This window comes from Pseudophryne corroboree, chromosome 1 (assembly GCF_028390025.1).
Source record: "Pseudophryne corroboree isolate aPseCor3 chromosome 1, aPseCor3.hap2, whole genome shotgun sequence".
NCBI lineage: Eukaryota > Metazoa > Chordata > Amphibia > Anura > Myobatrachidae > Pseudophryne > Pseudophryne corroboree.
Window position 1 is genome coordinate 424,701,784 of NC_086444.1, and position 23,482 is coordinate 424,725,265.

The window sequence follows — 23,482 nt, forward strand, 5'->3', positions numbered from 1 at the left end:
CTGCAAGCTCCCTTCCCTCTCCGGGCTGTTCAGGGAGGATAAAGGTAGGATGTGGGGGTGAAGGCTATTCCCGCTTTGCTCAGCGGGCTCCCGGCGGCGGATCGCAGCGTTCACTGCCTCTAGGCACAAATCCTGTTTCAGGGGGGTTTTTAGTGTTTCTGTGCAGGGAGTTGCTGACATATTGGTAATATCTGACTTTGTCAGCCATTCCTCCCGGCAGGAGAGTCCTCTGCCAGACATTTCATACATGGAGCCTGCTCTATTACAGGAGCTGGGGCTCATCTCATTACTGATTTAAAATCTACTGTGCTTTACCCTACAAATACTATTAGGTTCAAATAGACAGTATCTACTCAGGCACAGTATTTATCTACCCTAGTGGGTTCACATACACGGTTGGATTCACTGTGGGTGTGTATATATATATATATATATATATATATATAGATATATATATATATAGATATATAGATATGTATGTATGAATATGTATATGTGTGGAGGTATGTATATAGATATATGCATACAATACCGTATATAGGGCAGTGCGGATGGTGTAGTGGTTGGCATTGCTGCTTTGCGGCATTGGAGGTCGTGGGTTTGGTTCCCACCGTGGCCCTAGCTGTGTGTAGTTTGTACAGATGTGTCCACATACATCCTTAGGATAAAACAAACCATTTCCGCAATGTTTTCTAATAACAAAATACCTCCTTACCACATAACATTTTCCCCCATCTTTTCTCGCAGTCTGGTCACCATTTTGAAAAGCCAGCGGAACCTCCGAGAAACATCTGGTGCACCTAAATTAGCGGTACACTACATACAGGGCGGGGTGTTACCTTCCCTTTATTATTCCTTGGTGTCACTAGTTACTAATGCTATTTGTAATTTGAGAAATGTGTGTAAGGCATCAGACAAATAGCGCTGCTGCTCAGTATGCTAGTAGCGGGTATCTGTACAGGGGGACCAGGGTTTGAAAAACTTTAAGGGGAGCTCCTATAGCCTAGGGCTAAGACTCCTGTCCCACAGCGCAGCGCTACTGGTTCAGGTCTCCGCTGCTCCAGAAAGTTTATTTGAATCGTGTTGGTCACTACACATTATAGTGCAGACCTTACATAGGGCTGTGTTTATTTAACCCACCTTTTCTCCTTTCGTTGGTCTCACCTGGGATAGTCAAAGAATTCCCTCTTAGGTGTGAAGTATGCGGTGGAGCCATCTGCTTAGCCCTCCACGCACCTGCAGAACACTCCTGTTTGAACAGCTCAGATTATACAGGTAATGTCACTATTAACCAGAGACCTTGTACGTCATTTCACCTCTCCCGGTTTCTAAGGGAACCTTGCTAACATTCCATGTTACAATACTGATGATGTCTTTTCTCTGTGGAGTCTGAACCTGTGTCTCAGAATATCCAGGTGCATTATACAGCAGTTCGTCTGGTACTGCAGGTAAAGGAGGCGGACACGTCAAGTCCATCGGGGTTCGACGCCAATGACGAAATGACAGCGACTGGTCCAGTCTCGGATGAGCTGGGCAGGCTCCGGTAGGCGGCCGGCAGACACCCGAATACACAATATCAGGTATCAAACAATGTTTGTTTTTCCTATCCTTTCCCCGCAGACGGCAGGAGATGGTATCAGAACCTCTCTAGGGTATACCCCTCGATGTATCGCCGGTCCAACAAGCTGCTGTTTTCCTGAGGCAGCCTTGCTCAGGGATCCATCAAAGACATATACGGCAGCGCGGTTCTATCTTGTCCGGAGCAGGTAGGTTGTGGAACAATTGTCCTCTAGGTTACGGGATAAGTCGCATCAGGATAAACTGATACTTTGGTACAGGTCCGAATCAGGATTCTGCTTTATGATCTTTGGAGGTCTCCACGTCTGCAGACTCGGACCCTGCATTTTCGCTTGGGCTGTCTTAACCCGACGACCTCTGGGTCTGCGACAGTGACAGGTGAACATGTAATCCTACGGGGCAGATGGTTCAGGGGAAGGATCTTTTTGCAGGATTTCTTGAACCATGGGAGGTAAGTCCACTTTGCTTTCTCCTAATACTGCCCCAGCTCCAGGACAGACCTTTACCGGTCTTTCCTTTAGATTTTTCCGTGCCCCTTCAAACTTTCGACTCCACACGGGCGATATCTCAGTCGCCAGGGGATCTCAGGGTAAAAGGCTGAAGCAGAGGTTCAGCATCCTCGGTCCAGTCTGATTTTAGGTCATCCTATAAACCCACTACAGGTCAGACTTTCCTACCACCTGGAGGGTCCCAGGGTAGGCGCAGGTCGGTGGTCCTGCGGGAAGAACTGAGAAGGCTTGGGCGGTTACAAACTAGATTTTGGAGTACAACCATCTCAGGAGTCCCTCGGCAGGGGTCGGCCGATTTACGATGACAAGAGAGTCATACTGCAGGCGGCGCTCCATATGCTTCTAACCGCAAAGGGTGTTGATCCCTGTTTTTCACATATAATTTGAATCGGGACAGTTCTCAGGCCTTTGTTTTCTTCTCACGTTCCGAAGCCAGTTGGCTCGGCCAGGCCTATTCTGGCCTTAGAATCCTTTCAGTCTGTGATTGCTAGTTTGAACAAGAAAGGGAGTTTTACGCGTCCCTTGTCTTCAGAGATGCCTGTTTACTCATTTCCGCTGGACGGGCTTTTCTCAGATTCGCATTACAGGATTCTCATTTTCACTGTCAGTCCTTTCCTTTCGGTCTCTCTTCCGCTCCCACAGAGTTCAGGAAGATCACAGAATAACTCTTTTTCAAGGGCAGTAGGTGACGTTGGTTCCCTAATGGGACAATCTACTGCTACTTTCCCACTCTGTACATTAGGTGGCTTCTGAATATCCGGAGGATCCAGGAGCTTCTGGTTCAACACAGATCCAATTTATGCTCCTCGTAGACGTTTCTCAACACGGTCCGTCAGAGGATTTTTTTTTTTCCTTCCTCGGCACCAGGTACTCTATTCCTTCTGTCAAGTTGCGACGCAATGAGTGGTCGCCTACATTCCTCTCTGAGCGGGGGACAACATTCCTCTCTGAGCGGGGGACAACAATCTTCTTTCCAAAAAGGTCAAGCCACCAGGTCAGACTCCCGGGTGAGGAAACATTCCCCGGAGTTTTGTCAGCTGGTCCGCTGTGGACGGAGATTTCGGATCGACCTCAGGGCGTTCTGACTGACTCTTAACCCTTTACTACTCTCGGACGTGAGCTCGGACGGCAGTAGCCGAGGAGGCCCTCAGGGCTCCGGGGAGTTTTCTGGTTATTCTATCCTGCCTCCCTTTTTGATTTCTACCTCATGTTCGGTAACACAGGAGGGGATTATGTGTGCTAGCCCTCTCGGTGGCTCTGGTTGGGCCACGCATGACTTGAAGATACAGATACGCCTGTTGTCAGTAGAGGAGCCTTGGCTCCTACCTCGACTGGACTGTCTACTTCAACAGGGTCCTTTTTCTTTGTTCAATCTTACACTGGTCTCGTTTAACCGTGTGACTGTTCTCGAGACCTCAGAAGGGAGGAGTTCCCTAGTTCGGTTAGGCCTACTGGGCCTCGATTTCAGAAGCCTGTTATCTCTTCTCGCTTTTGCCACTTTTGGAAAACTGTATGGGACATAATAAGCATAAAAGGGGTTTTCCCCTTTTTTCAGTTACCATTCAGCCGTCATCTTTGGTTTCTCTGGGAGGTTTTGCTCAGCTGCGCTTCAAACCACACTGACCGGAATTTTAGGTATCTGCCTTTTTCGGTTTTCTTCCAAAAGAGATTAGCCTAGCGGCCGTCAGTTCGGCCTCTTTTTCAGGGAGTACTCTATTGGCAACTCCCCCGGCTGAGCTTCGGTCTCGGCGGTCGTTTCTTCCAGAGGGAATGTCCATTTTTCAGATAAATCTGACACTAGTGTTTTTTGGTCCTCTATGAATGTTGTCAGGGCTCGCCGACTCTCTACAGAGGTCTTCGGCTATTCGACGAAGTGTTTTTCTTCTTTGTGCTGTATGATGCTCCCGTGCTAAATAGCCGGGGTCCCAGCATACGCTGGGACGTTGGATACATCTGACCATCAGACAGTCTTCTTGGCGGTTGCTAGGAAGCCTCCGTTTTCCATTTCAGCGCACTTTATGCGCGTTGTAAGACCTTCGGGGGCGGCTGCCCGTGGGGTCTCCATAAATGGTTTGTCGGGCGGCTACTTGGTCGGACCGACATTCGTTTTGTCAAATTCTACAAGTTTGACAATTTTGCGGCCTCTGCATCACAGTTTGGCCGAGCAGTTTTTACAGGACTCTCAGCGCTCTCCCACCCGTTTTTGGGAGCTCTGGGACGTCCCCATTGTAACTACGCTCCAGTGGCCCCTAGTGGATGAAGGAGAAATCAGGATTTTGGTACTTACCGATAAATCCCTTTCTCCGATTCCACAGGGGCCACTGGACGCCCGCCCAGCGCTGTTCCTCCTTGTTTTTTGCTTAAAGGTTTGCAGATCAATATATAACTGCTTGTTGAGTACAGGCTAGCCTGGTTTTTGTCAGGTTCTGTTCCAGATTTAGAGGGTTATATATAGCAAGTATATATACAGGCGCTGTGATGAGTATGCTTCTCCTAGCAGCTGATTAATTAGGGGTAGTCAAACCCTTTGATAACAAGGAAGGAAAAAGGGGGGGTATACAGCGCTAATTGACACAATATATTCCAAAAAAATATATATTATTTAATGGTTTAAAAATTTAAAATGCAAAAATTATACAATTTAATAAATAATAATCTGAAATATGTCTCAATATTGACTTCAGGTGGACTTGAATTTCTATTATTGCTGATACCAAAAATATATAACACTCATCAGGATAATATCAACCAATATATAAACAGTCATAAATAGGGACCAGAATTGGAGTTATTCATCCAATTGGATGTGATTACCGAGTCTGTGTTCCGTTTAAAGAGGGCTCCCTTGGAATACAAGTCCGTATGGCAACGGCAACAATTGTTGGGGTCCTGGTTCACAGATCTTTCGGAACTCCGTGTTCCAATAAGTGGATTCTCCTGTAGTTTGTAATGGGCAATGGCAATGCCTGTAGGAGTCCTGGTTCACGGATGTAGCAGATAGCAAGGTCCAGACTGTAGATGATGGTATGGTGATGGTGTTGGTCAGCAAATGTCCACACAGGTCTCAACCTAACATGTTTCGCTGCTCCAGGCAGCTTTTTCAAAGGTGATATGCCATTGAGACTGGTAACCCTTTTATAGGGGAAGTGATGTAGACATTGGAGACAGCTGGTGTTTAATTATTATGCTATATACATTACTAAAAATAATACAAAAATAAAACTAATAATTAGTGCTTATATTGGGAAATCATTTTTAATCAATAATTTGTAAAAACGAAGCTGGAGACCTGAGAAATAGCTGTTAGTGTTATTTATTTATCTATTTCAATTCCGATCATGTGATCTCTAGTTTGTAGCAACCAATAAGAAAATGTGTATCTGTCATGTGAGAGGGTCACATGTTTTACTAACCAGGAAATGTCTGAGGTGAAAACTTATATACATTCCTGGTTTCAGTTGGAACGCATGAGATTCCGATCATGTGACCGGACATCGGTCCTGGTTTCAGTTGGAACGCATGGAGTTCCGATCACGTGACCGGACATCGGTCACGTGATTGCGTTCTCGTGTTGTAGTACACTACACTTCTCGTATCTATTTAACGAGTTAGGCCAGAGTAATTTTTAAATAAGTGGTGGGACTTCCGTGTCTTGTGATCGGACTTATGCCGATCGTATGATTGGGGTCACGTGTCTTAGAGTTAAAATGCGAATGGCTGAGAAAATGGTTGCTATGTTACAGTGAGACACATTAAAAGTATCTGGAGATATAATATCGAGAGATATTTAATAAATAATATCTATCTGTATACTATTTAAAATGCTTTTGTGCATAAACATATATAGAGTATGAAAATAAATATAAACTTACGACAGAGGAATATCAAGGAATAAGACAATGACTGCATGCCGATTGGGGACCATATCAAGGTCAATTCTTTTGGCACAGTAAAGATGAACTAGATGTATTTAATTTGTTTAGATGTAATAAACTTACTGTTATTCTGTGATTGCAAAAGATCACTTACATAGTAAATCCCAAGTTTATTTAAGACTTAATGTCAAAATATACATCACGGACCAGATGGTTCAGTCAATAGGATACTGCATAATTTTTATATATATGGGTATTACATAGATGCTATTTCTTAGGCATCAGAATTATTTTCAATCAATGTGTTGATTGATTTATATTTGTGTTTTAGTTATAATTTTAGTATTTTAATTTTTTAAAATTTTAATCTTAATCTTTATTATTATTATTATTATTATTATTATTATTATTATTATTTTTTTTGTGTTTTAGTTTTTGATCTTTAATCATTAATATTTCATAAAATAATAGTCATAATAATAAAAAGTGAATAAGGTGAAATAATATATAGTAATTATTCCTATTCTATAACGAGGACTAGAACCACTACAACTAGAGCAATATAAAAGAATTTTTATTATTATAATATGGTATTAAGTTCTAATGCTTCGTTAAGACCTTCAGGATGTAAGGAGTTTAATTGGAATGTCCAATATATCTCTTGTTTGCAGAGTTTTCCAAATCTGTCCCCTCCTCTCTTGGTAATAGGAACATGTTCAAGGCCAATAATTTTTAAGCTTTCAGGATTCCCCTGATGATGTTTAGTGAAGTGTCTTGGAATGCTGTGATTAGTTAATCTATTGAGGATATTTCTTCTATGTTCAGTGAAACGGGTTTTCAACGCTCTTGTGGTCCGGCCCACATATAGTAAATTGCACCCACATATTAAGACATATATTACCCAGCTCGTATCACACGTGATAAAGCTGGTGATACTAATATCTCTATCTGTAATAATTCTGGGCAGTTTGATAGTTTTATTCAATGCATGTTTACATGTGATGCATTTGTTCTTACTGCATTTATAGAATCCTATTTGTTTTGGGAACCAGGAACTCACATTCTTAGGGGCCAATTGTACATTTGAAGGATTTTTTAAGAAACTAGGGGCCAAATATGAACCCAAAGAGCGGTTTCTTTTAAAGATAAACCGGGGTTTGGATGGTAAAAGATCCTTCAAGATTGTATCGTATCTAAGGATGTTATAATTATTATTAATTATTTGTTTGATTTCATTAGAACAATTATTGAATGTAGAGATAAAGGATAATTCATGTTGTTGAGAATTCTGTTTGGGCTTAGATTTTGTTTGGAGGAGTTGATTCCTATCCATTTTGTTTACTTCCTCTAATGCTTTAAGCAATATTTCCTTCGGGTAGCCTCTGTTTTCAAAGGCTGTCAGCATATCGGATGCTTGCTTAAGGAAGACAGAGTCAGAAGAACAATTTCTCCTTATACGCATAAGTTGGCCTTTTGGGATGTTAGTCTTCCATGGGATGTAATGGGCACTTTTATAGTGTAGGTATGCATTGCTTCCTACTTCTTTAGTATGGTTAGAGGTTTGGATACAACCTTCTATAATATTAAGGGTCACATCCAGGAAGGAAATATGTGAAGAGTGATAGGAGTGGGTGAAAGTTAAATTAAACTCATTGGCATTGAGAAAGGTGACAAAGTTGAGTGCTGACTGTGAATCCCCATCCCAAATAAAGAATAGATCGTCTATGTAACGGCCATAGAAAACCAGGTGTGCGCCATGGCCGCCCCCCCACACGAGGCGGTCTTCGACGGGGCGGGAAAAAAGAGAAACATAAGAAACTAAGAACTCAGCTTAACAAAACAGAAACTTTAAATCCCATAGGCATCTTTAATTTATCTAGTAAAGTACTAAATAAGGACGAAATATCTCTGTTACAAAAGGGTCTAAAATTTTCCCCTACAGCGGAACCCAACATCTTCAATCTGTTTGTAGATCTAAATAGATTCATACGAACCTTGTGCAGAAAGAGATTTTTTGCACAGAAGAGTCTGGAGAAAATTGAACCACACCTGTCTCCGATTCTTTTAGATGAAACCGATGACCCAATACTTAGAATTCTTGATGAACTACATCAAGAGAATCAAAAAGAGACCTCATCCCCTATCCCCGTTCTAAAACTTTTTGACATCAACAGAGACCATTTTAAAGTAAAATCAGACTTTTTTCCTATTACATCTAAAAGCAGTAATATGGAGTGCTTTTATAGGACCACACTAGACAACTTTAGAACTATGTGTACACGAAACACCAAAAACAATAGTCGGATAAGAAGCAATCTTAAGAAACAGGAGCAGAAAGCCCTAAATAAGTTAGTAAAAGATACCTCATTAGTTATTAAGGAAGCCGATAAAGGCGGCGGACTTGTTATACAGGATAGAGCAGATTATATGAAAGAGGCCACTAGACAATTAGAAGATGAGAACTTTTACAAAAAATTGCCAAAGGATCCATCCACCTTATTCTCTTCAGATTTAGAAAATTTACTCCACGAAGCAGTAGAAGAAGGGGTCATATCCAGGGAGGAATATAGATTTTTATTTCCCCCGTTCCCCACCATTCCCATTTATTACTATCTTCCAAAAATTCACAAGTCCCTCACTTCACCCCCAGGTCGCCCCATTATTTCAGGCATAAATTCCCTCACATCCAATTTGTCTGCCTATGTTGACAGTTTTCTTCAACCCCGGGTCTCTCAGTTGAGGTCCCACATACGAGATACTACACATTTTTTACAATTAATTCAAAATATCCAATGGAAACCAACTTATGCCTTCCTTACTCTGGACGTACAGAGTCTTTACTCTAATATTCCACACACTTTGGGTGTTCAAGTAATAAGAGAAAAACTAGATCAAGATGGAGACCTCACTGAGAGACATAGACAATTCATCATTGATTCTATCTCATTCATTCTCCAGCACAATTATTTTCTTTTCTCCAACACTTTTTTTCTCCAAGTCATGGGAACGGCCATGGGAACCAGGTTTGCGCCTGGGTACGCCAACCTCTATATGGGAGCGGTCGAAGACCGCCTCGTGTGGGGGGGCGGCCATGGCGCACACCTGGTTTTCTATGGCCGTTACATAGACGATCTATTCTTTATTTGGGATGGGGATTCACAGTCAGCACTCAACTTTGTCACCTTTCTCAATGCCAATGAGTTTAATTTAACTTTCACCCACTCCTATCACTCTTCACATATTTCCTTCCTGGATGTGACCCTTAATATTATAGAAGGTTGTATCCAAACCTCTAACCATACTAAAGAAGTAGGAAGCAATGCATACCTACACTATAAAAGTGCCCATTAGATCCCATGGAAGACTAACATCCCAAAAGGCCAACTTATGCGTATAAGGAGAAATTGTTCTTCTGACTCTGTCTTCCTTAAGCAAGCATCCGATATGCTGACAGCCTTTGAAAACAGAGGCTACCCGAAGGAACTATTGCTTAAAGCATTAGAGGAAGTAAACAAAATGGATAGGAATCAACTCCTCCAAACAAAATCTAAGCCCAAACAGAATTCTCAACAACATGAATTATCCTTTATCTCTACATTCAATAATTGTTCTAATGAAATCAAACAAATAATTAATAATAATTATAACATCCTTAGATACGATACAATCTTGAAGGATCTTTTACCATCCAAACCCCGGTTTATCTTTAAAAGAAACCGCTCTTTGGGTTCATATTTGGCCCCTAGTTTCTTAAAAAATCCTTCAAATGTACAATTGGCCCCTAAGAATGTGATTTCCTGGTTCCCAAAACAAATAGGATTCTATAAATGCAGTAAGAACAAATGCATCACATGTAAACATGCATTGAATAAAACTATCAAACTGCCCAGAATTATTACAGATAGAGATATTAGTATCACCAGCTTTATCACGTGTGATACGAGCTGGGTAATATATGTCTTAATATGTGGGTGCAATTTACTATATGTGGGCCGGACCACAAGAGCGTTGAAAACCCGTTTCACTGAACATAGAAGAAATATCCTCAATAGATTAACTAATCACAGCATTCCAAGACACTTCACTAAACATCATCAGGGGAATCCTGAAAGCTTAAAAATTATTGGCCTTGAACATGTTCCTATTACCAAGAGAGGAGGGGACAGATTTGGAAAACTCTGCAAACAAGAGATATATTGGACATTCCAATTAAACTCCTTACATCCTGAAGGTCTTAACGAAGCATTAGAACTTAATACCATATTATAATAATAAAAATTATTTTATATTGATCTAGTTGTAGTGGTTCTAGTCCTCGTTATAGAATAGGAATAATTACTATATATTATTTCACCTTATTCACTTTTTATTATTATGACTATTATTTTATGAAATATTAATGATTAAAGATCAAAAACTAAAACAACACACAAAAAAAAAAAATAATAATAATAAAGATTAAGATTAAAATTTTAAAAAATTAAAATACTAAAATTATAACTAAAACACAAATATAAATCAATCAACACATTGATTGAAAATAATTCTGATGCCTAAGAAATAGCATCTATGTAATACCCATATATATAAAAATTATGCAGTATCCTATTGACTGAACCATCTGGTCCGTGATGTATATTTTGACATTAAGTCTTAAATAAACTTGGGATTTACTATGTAAGTGATCTTTTGCAATCACAGAATAACAGTAAGTTTATTACATCTAAACAAATTAAATACATCTAGTTCATCTTTACTGTGCCAAAAGAATTGACCTTGATATGGTCCCCAATCGGCATGCAGTCATTGTCTTATTCCTTGATATTCCTCTGTCGTAAGTTTATATTTATTTTCATACTCTATATATGTTTATGCACAAAAGCATTTTAAATAGTATACAGATAGATATTATTTATTAAATATCTCTCGCTATTATATCTCCAGATACTTTTAATGTGTCTCACTGTAACATAGCAACCATTTTCTCAGCCATTCGCATTTTAACTCTAAGACACGTGACCCCAATCATACGATCGGCATAAGTCCGATCACAAGACACGGAAGTCCCACCACTTATTTAAAAATTACTCTGGCCTAACTCGTTAAATAGATACGAGAAGTGTAGTGTACTACAACACGAGAACGCAATCACGTGACCGATGTCCGGTCACGTGATCGGAACTCCATGCGTTCCAACTGAAACCAGGACCGATGTCCGGTCACATGATCGGAATCTCATGCGTTCCAACTGAAACCAGGAATGTATATAAGTTTTCACCTCAGACATTTCCTGGTTAGTAAAACATGTGACCCTCTCACATGACAGATACACATTTTCTTATTGGTTGCTACAAACTAGAGATCACATGATCGGAATTGAAATAGATAAATAAATAACACTAACAGCTATTTCTCAGGTCTCCAGCTTCGTTTTTACAAATTATTGATTAAAAATGATTTCCCAATATAAGCACTAATTATTAGTTTTATTTTTGTATTATTTTTAGTAATGTATATAGCATAATAATTAAACACCAGCTGTCTCCAATGTCTGCATCACTTCCCCTATAAAAGGGTTACCAGTCTCAATGGCATATCACCTTTGAAAAAGCTGCCTGGAGCAGCGAAACATGTTAGGTTGAGACCTGTGTGGACATTTGCTGACCAACACCATCACCATACCATCATCTACAGTCTGGACCTTGCTATCTGCTACATCCGTGAACCAGGACTCCTACAGGCATTGCCATTGCCCATTACAAACTACAGGAGAATCCACTTATTGGAACACGGAGTTCCGAAAGATCTGTGAACCAGGACCCCAACAATTGTTGCCGTTGCCATACGGACTTGTATTCCAAGGGAGCCCTCTTTAAACGGAACACAGACTCGGTAATCACATCCAATTGGATGAATAACTCCAATTCTGGTCCCTATTTATGGCTGTTTATATATTGGTTGATATTATCCTGATGAGTGTTATATATTTTTGGTATCAGCAATAATAGAAATTCAAGTCCACCTGAAGTCAATATTGAGACATATTTCAGATTATTATTTATTAAATTGTATAATTTTTGCATTTTAAATTTTTAAACCATTAAATAATATATATTTTTTTGGAATATATTGTGTCAATTAGCGCTGTATACCCCCCCTTTTTCTGTTCCAGATTTAGTTTGGTTTATCCTGGTTTACAGGGCGTCATTAACCTCCTCTACCTTAAGGTTTGTTTATTCCATCTCTCATCGGGCACAGTTTTACGTAGACTGGCTTGGAGGGGAGATGATAGGGGAGGAGCTAGCCACAGTGTGAGAATTTTAAAGTGCCAGCTCCCAATTACTGCCTACTATTTCCATTGTAACTACGCTCCAGTGGCCCCTGTGGAATCGGAGAAAGGGATTTATCGGTAAGTACCAAAATCCTGATTTTTGCCTCCAGTGTCCCACTTTGTTCGTACAGTTCTCTGGTCGGGCAGCCCGAACGTTCCCTCCCCTTGGTGCAGCTGTTGATCGTCCCATGGTCTAGTTTCCCCTGCCATTCTGCAAGAGAAAATTGGATGTTTGGTCACTTACCGTTGAATCCATTTCTCTTAAGCAGGCTGGAAGACATTGCATTCCCTCCCTCACGCTCAGTGGTGCTGGGTTTTTGGTTCTTGACAGTTTTTTCTCCACTAGTTTGTTTTATTGTTTAAAGAAGTACTGGCATTATGGGTTGCAGGTAGGAGGAGCTTAGAATTTAGTGCTACAGTTAAAGTGCCAACTCCAGCCCCAACATGCAATCCCATGGTCCAGTGTCCCCCAGCCTGCTTTAAGAAAAAAAGTATTCAACTGTGAGTGACAAAAAATCCCTTTTCCGTACTGTTCCTTAGTCTAATCCGCTTATAAATGGAAATGTAAACCACTGAAAATTGCTCAATTCCGTATAATCCATCCTAATGTTGGTGTTTAGTCTGTCCGCGCATTCCATGAAACCTCTCTTCACTCCTCTCCTTGATAGGGCTCTTCAACTGGAACTAATTCCTGGATGGACAAGGAGAGAGCTTTATGTACTGACCCCCTGTGCACCCCTCCTCACAGACTCGTTCCCGTCATATTTCAGTAGTGCCTCTAGCTGCCATAGTTTAAAGGTGGAAGTACCCTCCTCTCTTTACTTTTACTAAAATGTTCACAAAGATTCAATTCCATTCTGACAAGGAAACTGCAGGTGTATCATATTTTTCCTACGTTGCAATTTTTTCAACCTATGGTGGTTTCAAAGTTCTATTTAAATCCAGATATTATAATTTGAGTATTCTTAAATAGATGTCACAAGCATGCCCGATATTAAAAAAAGCTTTTTGGGGTATTCTCATGTCTACAAAAGTTTTTTCCGTACACCAAAACAAGAATTGATCATGGGTTCAATGATTTCATTTGCCATGTCTACATTGTGGCAGAAAGTCATTCTGTATATTCTGAAGGACTAGTCTACCTGGTCTATTAGCACATTGTGGGGAGGTTCGGTCCAAAGATTTAGCTGTATCAGGCAGCCTTTTGGTTTTTTGGAACATACTCTTACAAATGTAACATTCAGTGTGTTTGTAGTTAAATATGTCAGTTTGCGGCATAAGATGCTGTGCCCTTCATCTGAGTGTTCAGTGTCCAATAGGATAGCTTTGGCATGTTCCCAGGTTTCCCTGCCCCCCTTAGAATAATACAAATCCACTGTAAACCTTAATCTCCTCTTGTGAGTATACAAAGTTAAATAAATGAGTTTGTATTCTTTGTCTGGTTATGAAAATAACTGAGTGTCCACTAGTTGAACACTTTACAGTATGCAAAGGGTACAGTGTCTACCTATGAATCCAGAGTAAAGGGTTGCTATATTTTGTCAAAACACTTACGGCTATGATTATTTGCTTTATCACATACATACCTTCATGATCTCACACAGTACTGCTCTAGTTCCCCATTCTCAGGACTATAACTGAAAATATAGAAAAGTGTTAAAAGTCTTCACTTTAGTGGACCTGGACATCTCTTAAGGTGCATACACACGGAGAGATTTTGACTATGAGAGATTTTGACTGAGAGATTTCCCTTGAACTGGCAGTAGAAGATTCTGACTAACTTTACCAGCGATTTTGGCTATGGGCGATTTTGGCTAACTCATTCAAGCAAGGGGATGCTTTTTCTTTCCCAGCGACATAGCCAAAATTGGCTTGCCTGCACAGTCTATTTTTAGCAGCGATAGCGACCTGGCGGGGACGCGCATCGCTATCGCTGGCTGTGTACACATGGAGAGATATGCACTAACTTTCTGAGCGATTTTGACTATATAGTCAAAATCGCTCAGTTATATCGCTCCGTGTGTATGCACCTTTACTTATATGGACTTTTAACATTTATTTTTTGTGTTATACACTTTTTAATAGTGTTTTTTTTTCCCCAGGCGTCTCTTAGACAGGTGCAGAATGCTGCAATTACTACTCGCCGGGAGGCAGATGTGAAGAGGCGAATTAAAGAAGCAAAGCAGAGGCAAGTATAGACAGTGAAAGAATCTACCCCCAGTAGTTTTATTATTGATGGATAACAATGATAAAATACAAATGACCTCCGTGCACCAGGTAGTAACAATTTTTGTAGAGGTTACTCTTACTAGAGCAACCTGGGTGGTATTGCTTTACTACTCCTAGAGTATAGGGATTTTCTTGCAATCCCAGTAACCACCTGTTACAAACTCCTCGCAATGCATTGTGGGCAGTTAACGCACTGCCACCATAATTAAAATAACAAGCGTTGTGAAAAATAAATTTTAACGCACAAAAAGATAGACATTTAAAATAATAAAAAAATAATGCTTATAGCTCTCTTTTGAGGTATTTTTTAAGTGTGCGGGTATTATTCTCCAGCAGGTAAATTGCTCACAGTCCCATTAAATCTATCCCTGATTTTATCCTAGCATATGGTGTCCTCTGTTTTCTTATTCCCGATTCCACTCGCTTCAGAGCTTATCGGGATCCCGGTTGTGTAGCGGCTGACCGCTTTGACCACTGCGGCCGTGGCAGCTGATGATGACGTCAGACGCCACTTGCTGGGGATCGCTGGTAGTGAAGCGCTGCTGTTCGCTGACCTGTCTCATAGGCTCCAGCGTGTTTCATAGCTCTGTGCTGCTTTGTCAAGGTTAGGTGCCCAGTGGTCCAAGTTCTTATTTAAAGGTTCTATTCAAGTACAACTTTATTAAGATCCATATTAAAAAACGGTAGTTTGGAGACAGGAAGTCTCACAAAAAGGTGGGAACCTCATATTATATGAGGAATAAAACAATGTCATAAAATTGTGCTTTAAAAAAAGAAAAGATGTATGGAATAAAGATAAAAATAATGTTTAAAAATTATCAATTGATGATTGTGTGTAAATAATTTGTATGTTATATTTATTTCTAAGAAAAGGGTTTAACTTGAAGTCGATATTCATGCCGTGTGGTTGTAAAGTTTTTAAAAAATATATCCAACGTGTTTCTATTTTCTTCAAGGAGTTTGCCAGACTTCCTCCTCTCTAATCTTGTTTCACCTTTTGGATTCCTATGAATTTTAGTCCTTTTGGATTTTTCTGATGACATTCCAACACTATGGGTTGTTACTCCTTTTATATTGCTTATATGTTCCGCAACTCTTACTTTCATTTTTTTTTGCGTTTGTCCTACATATTGAATGCCACAAGAGCATTGTTATATGATCTTTGATTTCATATTTTTTCTTCGTTTGATTTGATTGAAATTCTTTTTTTGGTTTTGTTGTCCCTTTGTTATTCCTACATCCCACACAATTCAAACAGAAGTAGAAGCCTTTCCTTTCTGTATCTTTTGTTGTTTCTATCAGTACATAGCTTTTTGTTAAATCTTGTTTCAAGGTCCGTGCTTTTTTATAAATGATCTTCAGTACCGAAGGTATCATCTTCTTTAGATCTTCGTCTAGTGCTAGAACGTGCCAATGCTTCCGTAAGATTTATTCCACTGTCTTGCGATTTCCATTGTATTCAGTAATGAAACTTATGTTTGGTTCTTCGGATGACGAAGACCAAACAGTTGCTGATTATTTTTTTTAGACACCGTCTGGGGCACAGGGAAGCAATCATTTATCAGAAAAAGAGGGAGAAGAGGAGGAAATTGCACCAAAAAATCTCACAGTAGATACTGAAACAATTTTAATTTCTCGAACGTCCTAGTGGATGCTGGGAACTCCGTAAGGACCATGGGGAATAGCGGGCTCCGAAGGAGGCTGGGCACTCTAGAAAGATCTTAGACTACCTGGTGTGCACTGGCTCCTCCCACTATGACCCTCCTCCAAGCCTCAGTTAGATTTCGTGCCCGGCCGAGGTTGGATGCACACTAGGGGCTCTCCTGAGCTCTTAGAAAGTTATAGTCTTAGAATTTGTTATTTTCAGTGAGACCTGCTGGCAACAGGCTCACTGCAGCGAGGGACTAAGGGGAGAAGAAGCGAACTCGCCTGCTTGCAGCCGGATTGGGCTTCTTAGGCTACTGGACACCATTAGCTCCAGAGGGATCGACCGCAGGCCCAGCCTTGATGTTCGGTCCCGGAGCCGCGCCGCCGTCCCCCTTACAGAGCCAGAAGCAAGAAGATGGTCCGGAAAATCGGCGGCATGAAGACATCCTGTCTTCACCAAGGTAGCGCACAGCACTGCAGCTGTGCGCCATTGCTCCTCATACACACTTCACACTCCGGTCACTGAGGGTGCAGGGCGCTGGGGGGGGGCGCCCTGAGGCAGCAATAAAAACACCTTGGCTGGCTAAAATACCTCAATATATAGCCCCTAGGGCTATATATGAGGTAAATACCCCTGCCAGAATCCCATAAAAAGCGGGAGAATAGGCCGCGAAAAAGGGGCGGAGCCTATCTCCTCAGCACACTGGCGCCATTTTTCCCTCACAGCTCGGCTGGAAGGAAGCTCCCTGGCTCTTCCCTGCAATTCTACAGTACAGTAAGAGGGAAAAGAGAGGGGGGGCATTAAAATTGGCACTGTATACAGTATATTATATAAAAAGCAGCTATTAGGGACATAATTCAGTTAGTCCCTGTATATATATAGCGCTCTGGTGTGTGCTGGCATACTCTTACTCTGTCCCCCCAAAGGGCTTTTGTGGGTCCTGTCCTCTATTTGAGCATTCCCTGTGTGTGTGGAGTGTGTCGGTACGGCTGTGTCGACATGTTTGAGGAGGATAATGATGTGAAGGGGGAGCAGATGCCTTTAGCAGGGATGTCACCCCCTGGGGGTCAGACACCTGAGTGGATGGTATTATGGCAGGAAATGAGTGCACGTATAGACTCCTTACATAAAAAATTTGACGACATGCCGACTGTGGGACATCCGAGTATTCAGCTCGTGCCTGTCCAGGTGTCTCAAAAGTCATCAGGGGCTCTGAAACGCCCGTTATCTCAGGTGGCACAAGTAGATGTCGACACGGATACTGACACCAGTGTCGACGACGATGAGTCAAATTTAATGCCCGTTAAGGCCATTCACTGCATGATTGAGGCAATGAAAGAGGTGTTAAATATTTCTGATTTACATCCAGGTACCACAAAAAAGGGTATTATGTTTGGGGAGAAAAAACTACCTGTAGTTTTTCCCCCGTCAGATGAATTAAATGAAGTGTGTGAAGAAGCGTGGGCTTCCCCTGATAAGAAATTGGTAATTCCTAAGAAGCTACTAATGGCGTTCCCTTTCCCGCCAGAGGATAGGTTACGTTGGGAAACACCCCCGAGGGTGGATAAAGCGCTTACACGTTTGTCTAAAAAGGTGGCACTACCGTCCCAGGATACGGCCGCCCTTAAGGAACCTGCTGATAGAAAGCAGGAGGCGATCCTGAAGTCTGTATATACACACTCAGGCATTATACTCAGACCAGCTATTGCGTCAGCATGGATGTGCAGTGCTGCCGCTGCGTGGTCAGATAAACTGTCAGAAAATATTGACACGTTAGACAGACACGATCCTGCTAACAATTGACCATATCAAAGACTCAGTCTTATACATGAGAGATGCACAGAGGGAAATCTGCCGGCTGGCATCTAAAATAAGTGCATTATCTATCTCTGCTAGGAGATGCTTATGGACTCGCCAGTGGACTGGAGATGCAAATTCCAAAAGGCACATGGAAGTCTTGCCTTATAAGGGGGAGGAATTATTTGGGGATGGTCTCTCCGACCTAGTTTCCACAGCAACGTCTGGGAAGTCAGCATTTTTACCCCATGTCCCCTCACAGCCTAAGAAGGCGCCATTTTATCAGGTTCAGTCCTTTCGGTCCCAGAAAAACAAGCGGGGAAAAGGAGGGTCTTTTCTGTCAAGAGGCAGAGGCAGGGGAAAAAGGCTGCAGCAAACAGCAGGTTCCCAGGAACAAAAGTCCTCCCTCGCTTCCTCTTCCAAGTCCGCCGCATGACGGTGGGGCTTCACAGGCGGAGCCAGGTACGGTGGGGGCCCGCCTCAGGAATTTCAGCTATCAGTGGGCCCGCTCACAGGTGGATCCCTGGATCCTTCAAATAGTATCTCAGGGATACAGGCTGGAATTCGAGGCGACTCCACCCCGCCGTTTCCTAAAATCCGCCTTGCCGATTGCTCCCTCAGACAGGGAGGCGGTGCTAGCAGCGATTCACAAGCTGTATTCCCAGCAGGTGATAATCAAGGTACCCCTACTTCAACAAGGCCGGGGTTACTATTCCACACTATTTGTGGTGCCGAAACCGGACGGTTCGGTGAGACCCATTTTAAATTTGAAATCCTTGAACACATACATAAAAAAATTCAAGTTCAAGATGGAATCGCTCAGGGCGGTTATTGCAAGCCTGGACGAGGGGGATTACATGGTATCCCTGGACATCAAGGATGCTTACCTGCATGTCCCCATTTACAATTCTCACCAGGAGTACCTCAGATTTGTGGTACAGGACTGCCATTACCAATTCCAGACGCTGCCGTTTGGACTCTCCACGGCACCGAGGGTATTTACCAAGGTTATGGTGGAAATGATGATACTCCTTCGAAAAAAGGGAGTTTTAATTATCCCATACTTGGACGATCTCCTAATAAAGGCACGATCCAAGGAACAGTTGTTAGTGGGAGTAGCACTATCTCAGGAAGTGCTGAGCCAGCACGGCTGGATTCTGAATATCCCAAAGTCACAGCTGGTCCCCACGACACGTCTAATGTTCCTGGGAATGATTCTGGACACGGCCCAGAAAAAAGTGTTTCTCCCGGAGGAGAAAGCCAGGGAGTTGTCTTCTCTAGTCAGAGACCTCCTAAAACCAAAACAGGTATCGGTGCATCACTGCACGCGGGTCCTGGGAAAGATGGTAGCTTCTTACGAAGCAATTCCATTCGGCAGGTTCCATGCCAGGATTTTTCAGTGGGACCTGTTGGACAAGTGGTCCGGATCGCATCTTCAGATGCATCGTTTAATAACCCTGTCTCCACGAACCAGGGTGTCTCTTCTGTGGTGGCTGCACAGTGCTCATCTTCTGGAGGGCCGCAGATTCGGCATACATGACTGGGTCCTGGTGACCACGGATGCCAGCCTACGAGGCTGGGGGGCAGTCACAAAGGGAAGAAATTTCCAAGGACTATGGTCAAGTCAGGAGACTGCCCTTCACATAAATATTCTGGAACTAAGGGCCATTTACAATGCCCTAAGTCAAGCAAAATCCCTGCTCCTACACCAGCCGGTGCTGATCCAGTCAGACAACATCACGGCAGTCGCCCATGTGAATCGAAGCAGGACGGCGATGGCAGAAGCCACAAAAATTCTCCGATGGGCGGAGAATCATGTACTAGCACTGTCAGCAGTGTTCATCCCGGGAGTGGACAACTGGGAAGCAGACTTTCTCAGCAGGCACGACCTCCACCCGGGAGAGTGGGGACTTCATCCAGAAGTCTTCCAAATGATTGTAAATCAATGGGGTCGTCCACAGGTGGACATGATGGCGTCCCGCCTAAACAAAAAACTAGAGAAGTATTGCGCCAGGTCAAGGGACCCTCAGGCGATAGCTGTGGACGCTCTAGTGACACCGTGGGTGTACCGGTCAGTTTATGTGTTCCCTCCTCTACCTCTCATACCAAAGGTATTGAGAATAATAAGAAAGCGAGGAGTAAACACAATTCTCGTGGTTCCGGATTGGCCGAGAAGAGCGTGGTACCCGGAACTTCAAGAGATGATCTCAGAGGACCCGTGGTCTCTGCCGCTCAGACAGGACCTGCTGCAGCAGGGCCCCTGTCTGTTCCAAGACTTACCGCGGCTGCGTTTGACGGCATGGCGGTTGAACGCCGGATCCTGAAGGAAAAGGGCATTCCGGAGGAAGTCATTCCTACGCTTATTAAAGCCAGGAAAGATGTTACGGCAAAGCATTATCACCGCATATGGCGGAAATATGTTGCATGGTGCGAGGCCAAAAAGGCCCCAACAGAGGAATTTCAACTAGGTCGATTTCTGCATTTCCTGCAAGCAGGAGTGAATATGGGCCTAAAACTGGGCTCCATTAAGGTACAGATCTCGGCTCTGTCGATTTTCTTTCAAAAAGAACTAGCTTCAGTACCTGAAGTTCAGACATTTGTGAAAGGAGTGCTGCATATTCAGCCCCCATTTGTGCCTCCTGTGGCACCTTGGGATCTCAACGTGATGTTGAGTTTCTTAAAATCACATTGGTTTGAGCCACTAAAAACCGTGGATCTGAAATATCTCACGTGGAAAGTGGTCATGTTATTGGCCTTGGCTTCAGCCAGGCGAGTGTCAGAGTTGGCGGCTTTATCATGTAAAAGCCCTTATCTGATTTTCCATATGGATAGGGCAGAATTGAGGACTCGTCCCCAGTTTCTCCCTAAGGTGGTGTCAGCGTTTCACCTGAACCAGCCTATTGTGGTGCCTGCGGCTACTAAGGATTTGGAGGACTCCAAGTTGCTAGACGTTGTCAGGGCCCTGAAAATATGTTTCCAGGACGGCTGGAGTCAGAAAATCTGACTCGCTGTTTATCCTGTATGCACCCAACAAGCTGGGTGCTCCTGCTTCTAAGCAGACTATTGCTCGTTGGATTTGTAGTACAATTCAGCTTGCACATACTGTGGCAGGCCTGCCACAGCCAAAATCTGTCAATGCCCATTCCACAAGGAAGGTGGGCTCATCTTGGGCGGCTGCCCGAGGGGTCTCGGCTTTACAACTTTGCCGAGCAGCTACTTGGTCAGGGGCAAACACGTTTGCAAAATTCTACAAATTTGATACCCTGGCTGAGGAGGACCTGGAGTTCTCTCATTCGGTGCTGCAGAGTCATCCGCACTCTCCCGCCCGTTTGGGAGCTTTGGTATAATCCCCATGGTCCTTACGGAGTTCCCAGCATCCACTAGGACGTTAGAGAAAATAAGAATTTACTCACCGGTAATTCTGTTTCTCGTAGTCCGTAGTGGATGCTGGGCGCCCATCCCAAGTGCGGTTTCTCTGCAATACTTGTACATAGTTATTGTTAACTAAATCGGGTTATTGTTGAGCCATCTGTTGAGAGGCTCTATTGTTTCATACTGTTAACTGTGTTTCATATCACGAGTTGTACGGTGTGATTGGTGTGGCTGGTATGAGTCTTACCCGGGATTCAAAATCCTTCCTTATTGTGTACGCTCGTCCGGGCACAGTACCTAACTGAGGCTTGGAGGAGGGTCATAGTGGGAGGAGCCAGTGCACACCAGGTAGTCTAAGATCTTTCTAGAGTGCCCAGCCTCCTTCGGAGCCCGCTATTCCCCATGGTCCTTACGGAGTTCCCAGCATCCACTACGGACTACGAGAAACAGAATTACCGGTGAGTAAATTCTTATTTATTCAGCAATTCTCAAACTGAGCAGCTAACCTTTTAAAACATACACACACACAGCGCAGCTTGTCGTTTCTATTAAACGCACTGCCACCACCAGGCTCCTACACCGGCACCTGAAACCACTTGTTACATGAGGCTTCTACATCAGGACCTGGAACTGCTTACTTAGTTATGTGTGGTCATGCTGCTGCAACAGGGCGGAATGGTCATTCTAATGGCTCCGAACACTAGACACTGGTACGCAGATTTTTGAAGGTCCTGTGGCTTCTGCTTGATGCCTGCTTTTCAGGCCAGATCTTCTGTGCCCGTGCCTATACCTGGATCTTACTCACCTGGCTTTGATGCAGTGGCTCTTGAAACTTTCTTTTTTCAGACTATTTGGTGTGCTCTGTACTTTATGCCAGGAAGTCGGTGTCCACAAGAGCCTATAATCGGGTGTATCAAGCCTATTTTGCATGGTGTTAAGGCTGTAAGCTGGATCCGGCAGTCTTCTGCCTGTACAGGGTCATATCCTTTTTGTAATCGAGCTTGGACTTGGGTCTCTTTCTTCTCTCAAGGTTCAGGTCTCTGCCCTTTCGTTTTTTTGTAGCTGAGGATTGCATTTATGCCAGCTGTACAGACCTTCCTATATGGAGTGCTTCACTTTTGAGTCACCTTTTTCTTTCCCGTTGGCCCCATGGGATTTGATTCCTGTTTTATAGGTTCTTCAGTATCATCCAGTCGATCCTTTGTAATGTTAGCTTTTTCTTGCGTAGTGAATGTCTGATATTTAAGTGCCTTGTCTCATAAATCCCCTTTTCCGATCCTCCACACCATATTGGGTTTTCGTCCGTAGCTGGTTTCTATATTCCATACCAACCTGGAAATTCTGGTACCTTCTCTTTCAGAGGAGGCTCTAATTGGGTCTGCACTAATCTCTCACCTCTTACAATTCAGATTTGCTTTTTGTGCGCTACTATATCCACACCAGGGGCTGAAATGCAATAAAGCAGAAGGTGGCACGTTGGATTAAATCTGTTATCGAGCAGGCAAACGTTTTTGGCCAACAAGCCAGTTCCAGACTTGGTAAAAGCCCATTCTACTCTAAGTCAGTAGGCACATCCAGGACAGCTTGGCAGAGTGCTTCAATGGAGAAACTGTGCAGGGTGTCTATGTTATCCTCTGCACACACCTTCATCAACTTCTACAGGTTTCACATTTCTGCAGCAGGTTACATTGGTTTCCACAGGGAAACATTGGGGTGTAGAGTGGATCTTGATCCAGAGGTGCCAACAGGCTAAAGCTTTTAGGCTGTCCCAGTATGCATTGGGGCCTCCTCTATAATCCCTCCTCCAGGCACTCACTTAACATGGGAGCTGCACTGAGCAGCCCTGAAAAGCTTTCTAAGCAAGCCTGCCGCATGACTGGGTGGGCCCCAGGGTGGGATGCCGACTTCTGCAGTTCACCCAGGTCTGGCTAAAAACCACATCCGACGCATGGGTGCTGGAAGTTGTCTCTCACAGGTACGCAGTCTCCTTCAAGAGACGTCCCCCTTGCCAGTTTTGTACCACGGTTATCACTTCGGATCCGTTAAAGGCTCAAGCTCTGCAAAAGGTTGTGAGTTCTCTCCTGAATACAAGAGTGGTAGTGCCGGTACCTCTGTCCCAGAGAGGCAGAGGTCACTACTCGAC

The 23,482-nt window shown here is 43.1% G+C and overlaps 1 protein-coding gene across 6 annotated transcripts in view; it reads left to right on the forward strand.

The window, feature by feature from the left end:
- Window positions 1-23,482, forward strand: part of MORC2 (MORC family CW-type zinc finger 2) — a 343,405-nt gene that overhangs the window by 173,025 nt on the left and 146,898 nt on the right. For all 6 annotated transcript variants that reach the window (XM_063913415.1, XM_063913413.1, XM_063913411.1 and 3 more), the window contains exon 13: window positions 14,396-14,481. In XM_063913415.1, the coding sequence (XP_063769485.1) occupies window positions 14,396-14,481 (86 nt within the window). The remainder of the gene's footprint in view (window positions 1-14,395; window positions 14,482-23,482) is intronic.